Source organism: Monoraphidium neglectum (genome assembly GCF_000611645.1).
Source record: "Monoraphidium neglectum strain SAG 48.87 unplaced genomic scaffold scaffold03360, whole genome shotgun sequence".
NCBI lineage: Eukaryota > Viridiplantae > Chlorophyta > Chlorophyceae > Sphaeropleales > Selenastraceae > Monoraphidium > Monoraphidium neglectum.
In genome coordinates, this window is record NW_014010268.1 from 1,761 (window position 1) to 7,020 (window position 5,260).

Sequence of the window (5,260 nt, forward strand, 5' to 3'; positions counted from 1 at the left end):
CCCGCCGCTGCGGGCGCCGCCCTTGATGCTGCTGACGTCCTCCACGACCTGCTGCAGGCGGCGGTTGTAGCGGCTGTTGCGGACGTCCAGCGCGACCTGGGCCTGCGCCTCGCTGCGGGGGGCCAGAGGGGCGGGCGGGCGCCGCGGGGCGTCGAGCGCGAAGGAAGCGGGGGCCAGGACGAGCACGGCCAAAAAACAGGGGCGGCGGGAGCAGAGCAGGGTTGAAACGCCCGAAAAGCCGGGTGCGCGTGCCCAGCGCGCTTGCGGCTCGTGCCGCACGCAGGCAAAGCTGGCGGCGACGTGCTGCCCTGAACAATGCTGCAGAACCACACCAGGGGCTGGCGACCGCTTGATACTGGACTCTACTGGGGCCCCCGCGCCCCCCACCTGTCAAACGGCAGCGCCGGCAGCTCCGCCGCCGCCCGGTCCCGCAGCCGCTGCGCAAAGCCCCGCGCCGCCTCCCGCACCGCTGCCTCCGCGTCCTCCGCCGGCGGCTCCCCCCAGAACTCGCGCCCGAAGCCGCCGGCCAGCGCCGGCGAACGCAAGCCCTGGCGCAGCTGGTCTGACGTGAGCTGCATCTCTGCAATCAGCTCGACCGCCGCCTGCAGGCGCTCCTGCTCCTCCTCGACGCTCGCCTGGGAGTCGCGGCTGTCGAGGCCGTTGTGGCGGACGTCGCCGGAGGCTGCGGAGGGAGGGGACGGCGGCGAGCGCGGAAAGGGAGGTTGAGGGGAGGGGCGTCGCGGGCCTCGCGGCTCGCGTGCTGCATGCACACAGGCGCTGCAAAACAAGGTGTTGTCCCCTTGATGCACGTGGGCGTCTGCATTCAGGGGAAGGGCCAGGGGCCGCGTCCGCTCACGCAGCGGCTGCAGCGTGTAGACGGGCGACGGCAGCGCCAGCAGCGTCTCCGCGCGCAGGCAGTTTCTGAACAGCTTCTTCAGCTCAACCAGCGTCTCCAGGCGCCGCACGCGCGCGGGCGAGTCCACGGCCAGCTGCTGGCTGATCACCAGGGGGACCTGCTCGAGGGTGCTGCGGGGGCCGAGAGGGAGGGGTGAAGGTGGGGGGGCGAGGGGGGCTCACGGGGGTGTGGCACGCGGGGGTTCGGGGCGACAGGGCGGGGGGGTTGCAGCGCTGTGCAGCCACGACTGGGGGTAACAGCGGCGGGGCGGAGGGGAATGCACAGGCGGAAGATAGACAGCAGTGGGCCGGGTGCGCTTGCATCCATGCGAAGTGCAGGATGCCCACAGGCCATCCCCCGTGCATGCCTCTGCCCCTGCTGTGCGCATGAGGCCATGCCAACCCGGTGGACCGCGTGTACCGCTCAAATCCTGGACACGCTGCCCCGCAGTCCTCACCTGTTTGGCACCGCAGCTGCTCGCACTGCTCTCTTGACGCCCTGCTGCTGCTGCCACCGCCCGCATTCGCCCAGGTGTGCTGCAGCGCTGGCGCGCAGCAGTGCGCGGCCTCGTGGCGCGCTGCTGCATGTTGCGCCGGTCACCACGTGCTTCGCGTGCCTGTCGAAAACGTTTCAAATGTCCGTTTTGATGCTTTCGTGGTAGACGTTGTTCAACCATTGCTGTCCCAGCAAGCTCAGTGTCCCTGTCTCACCTGCAGGTTGCTCCCCGCACGGCCATCAAGGGCACGCCACCAGGTAAGAGACCGTGCCGAACGCTTAAAACGCCGCCTCTGCCCGTGTGCAGCGCATGCTGCATCCTGGCCGAGGCCACGACGCTGCCTTGGTTCAACTCAACACTGATGGCGCGCTCGCGGCGCGAGGTGGGTGTCTGTGTTCCTTGTTGCGCTATGTAGTATATTCAAATGCAATTGGAAGGGGCCGCGAGCGATTTGCATGCGATCTTGGTGCTATGCCGGCCCTCGTGTGTCCAGCTGGCGGACAGGGGGCCGTCCATGCCAACACGTCGCAGACCTTCACATGACGTTCAACCCAGGTATGTACGCACTGACCGTGGCTGCCACTGGGCTCTTATGTCGCGCGGACACCCGTCCCACAGTGGCGGTTGCCTCACGGACTGGAGAGGTGTCATGTGGTCGGCTGCAACCGGGGTTCAGGCTGGGTCGGGCTAATGCGAATCACACAATAACTGAATGGGAATCTTGATGTGTGACACCGACTCTGGCCTGGGTGGCTCCCTGTAGCCACGGGCTCTGGGCAGCAGTTTTGCCCATCACACCACCAGTTTGAGGGCACACCTGGCATGAGCGGCCAGCATGGCCGTTCTACGCCTGCAGCCGGATGGAAGTCGCGCCGCCTGGTTGCATCGCAAAAATCCTGCACAAGCAAGACAAGCCGTGCACAAGTGACAGTAACGATAGCGTTTAGGGTGTTGGGAATTGAGAAGGATGCGGCTTGGTCTCGTGCTGAGATGTGCTCAACAGTGCTTTTAGCGAAAGGAGGCCTGCCTGTATGCATACAAATAAGAGGACAGAAGCTCATGTGGAAAGCTGAGGAGCAAAACACTGAACTAGGCGCGAAACAGACCTCCGTCGGGGGTAGTTTCAAGTGATCGTTGGTGGTGCAGCGAGCACGCGCATGGTGCGCCTACCCAGATGCCGGCTGGTACGCCCCTGTGCGTGTGCCGCCGTAGCATCAGCAACGGCGTCAAAGCACGCACACGGTTGAACCCCCATGCCTGAAAAGGCGCCGCGCATTGGCGAAGCCGGGGCGCTCGCGATGAAAACGTGCGCGAGCACACAGGCCGCTGCAAACGGATTCTGGAGCTGCAAAATTGCGCCGGCAGGCTGCCGATGTGCGCCTGGCTAGCTGCAGGCCGCGTGGCCGTGGCAATGGCTAAGGGATGCACGTCGCTTGGACGCGAAACAGCGACCAATCGCCTCTAGATGGGCCCGTGCCAGGGGCGCTTCACAGGCGCGCAGCGCGTGCTTTTGAAAATGGGACACCAGGCTTGCAAGGCCTGCCCACGTGGCTGGGGACTGGTGCGGCCCACCGTCAGTTGTGGGTGCGCGCTGCCGTCAATGGCCTGCAACGCCTGCCTGTTTGCCAGGGTACCATTGACGGCGACCACGCTGCCGAGTCCTGCACTGGCGACATTGGGACGCAGCGCGCTCCCACAAACAAATGCAGGAACCTGTTAGTTAGGATGAAACTTCAAGGCCTACTGCCCACAACAGGTCGTCGAACCAAACAATCAAGGAAACGGCGGCGACGCCGGCACCCTGCACCCCCTGCTGCTGGAGGCGCTGGGCAGGGGCGCCGGCTACGACACCACGCACCCGCCGCCGCCGCAGCAGCCGTCCCGCGCGCGCCGCCGCTCCTCCTCCTGCCACGACAGGTCCTGCGCGCGCAGCAGCAGCTCGAGGCCGTCTTCCAGCAGGTCCACGCGCCGCAGCAGGCTGCCCTCCGGCGCCGACGCGGCCAGCCGCCGCTCGGCGGCGCGCGCGACGGCGCCGGAGGGCATGTAGCCCTTCAGCCGCTGCATCTGCTGCGCGTAGAGCTGCTCCAGGGCCTGCACGCGCTCGACCAGCGACTGGGTCCTGCGGGGGTCGAAGGGGCGGCAGGGGTTGGTGGTGTAAGTTCAGCGAGGCAGGCGGGCACGCGGAGGGGGTTCGAGCAGGCCTGCTGTCAACGCCGCGAGCCGCAAGCGCAGCGCCTGCTTGATCGCCGCCCATCGAGGGGGGCCGCCCTTTGCAAAGGCCGCGCCCTTTGCGAAGGCCAGCGCCGCGCGCGCGCTGTTTGCGCACCTGGCCGCGGCCGCCGCTGCCAAGATGGCCGCCTGGTCAAAGCTGCCGCGCGCCGCCGCCTCCGCGCCCTCCCGCGTGTCCGCCGCGCCCTGCGACTGCGCCCGTGCCGCTGCTCCGTGCGCCGCGGCCGCCGCCGCCGCCGCTGCGGCAGGGCCCTGCTGCTGCAGCGGCGATGGCGCTGAGGCGGCCCTGCCCTTGTCCTGGCCGCTCGTGAATGAGAGCTGCTGCGGGAGGCTTGGGCCGCTGCCGGCCTCCACCAAGCTGGAGGTCTGGTTTATGCTGCTGTTGGTGGAGACCACAGACACAAAGGATGCCTCAGACCTGCGAAAGGGTTGGGGCCGCGTGCTGAAAGACAGCTTTCTCGAGGCAGCAGCAGCTGGCCGGCGGTGCCTGGAAGCTCCCACGCAAATGCCGACGGCGCCTCCTACATTTGTCAGTCAATCAGGGTGTATGCCGGGTACCTGGTACGCTGACATATGTGCGCAGCACAGCTCCGAAGCGAAGCTTCGCAATGACCGCACACAGCGCAACCGCGGGGCAGCGCATGCGGCCCCGCCCCGAGGCAGGCCATCGCGCCCTGTGCTTCACCTGGCCCGCAACACCCTCACCTCGAACACATACACACACACACACACACACACACACACACACACACACCTGGGTGACTGGTATCCGTCCTCCTCCCCCTCCTCGGCCAGGTTGGTGGCGGCGCTGTGCCGCAGCGCCCTGAGCGCGCGGCCGGCTGCGGGCAGGTCTGCCTCCAGGCGGTGGAGCACCTCGGGGTCGGACCAGGGGCCGACGTCGTCCAGAAGCGTGCCCTTTAATTGGCGGGGGATTCCAAGGGGGTGTATTTTGGTATGTGCGTGTATGTGTGTGTGCGCGCGTGTGTGTGCGCGCGCATGTGCGTGTATGTGCATGCGCATGTGTGCAAGCATGTGTGCGTGCGTGCGAGTGTGCGCATGCGCGCGTGCGCACGTCCGTGTAGGAAAGAGTGGCAGTGTGCACATGCATGGGCAACAAAGACAAAGTTTTCGTGCGGAAACCAGACGGCCTTTCGCACAAGCCCCTGCTGCCCCGGGGCGTCCAACCCAGGGACCAATTGCTGACCTCGCACAGCCACCAGGCCGGGGCCTGTTTTGCTGACCACGCCGCACCTTTGACCGGCCGCCGAGCCAGGCCGGCAGGTTTTCCGGGTCAACCCACTCCAGCAGGTCGGCGGTGTAGTTGGTCTGGCAGATCTGGAGGTGACCCACACAAGCATCAACAGACAGCTTCAGGAAAGCGCCACACAGGGCATGCCTGGATGCACCTTGGCGCCGCGACTCTGTCCCAGCCCAGATGCTCAACGCTGCTACGGGGCGCACGCGTGTAGGAAAGCGCACGCCTCTGCAGCTGCGGGAGATGCTGGTGCATGCCGCGCGCCGCCGCGTGCCCCCCTGCCTGCCGCCGGCGCTGCAGCTTCGACCCACCTGGATCTTGTTGAGGGTGCGGGGGTTGAGCATCGGCTTGATGAGGGCCCAGACCGCCTTGAACAGCATGGGGG

The 5,260-nt window shown here is 66.9% G+C and overlaps 1 protein-coding gene across 1 annotated transcript in view; it reads right to left on the reverse strand.

Moving 5' to 3' along the window:
- The window catches only part of MNEG_12659 (hypothetical protein), a gene marked incomplete at both ends in the record, with an annotated part of 6,883 nt that extends 1,664 nt beyond the window's left edge, over positions 1 to 5,219 (reverse strand). The window contains 9 exons of the mRNA XM_014038869.1: positions 37 to 112; positions 388 to 682; positions 857 to 1,026; positions 1,353 to 1,511; positions 3,250 to 3,510; positions 3,718 to 4,038; positions 4,375 to 4,535; positions 4,872 to 4,955; positions 5,187 to 5,219. Of these exons, the coding sequence (XP_013894323.1) occupies positions 37 to 112; positions 388 to 682; positions 857 to 1,026; positions 1,353 to 1,511; positions 3,250 to 3,510; positions 3,718 to 4,038; positions 4,375 to 4,535; positions 4,872 to 4,955; positions 5,187 to 5,219 (1,560 nt within the window). The remainder of the gene's footprint in view (positions 1 to 36; positions 113 to 387; positions 683 to 856; positions 1,027 to 1,352; positions 1,512 to 3,249; positions 3,511 to 3,717; positions 4,039 to 4,374; positions 4,536 to 4,871; positions 4,956 to 5,186) is intronic.
- Positions 5,220 to 5,260: the final 41 nt, after the last annotated feature.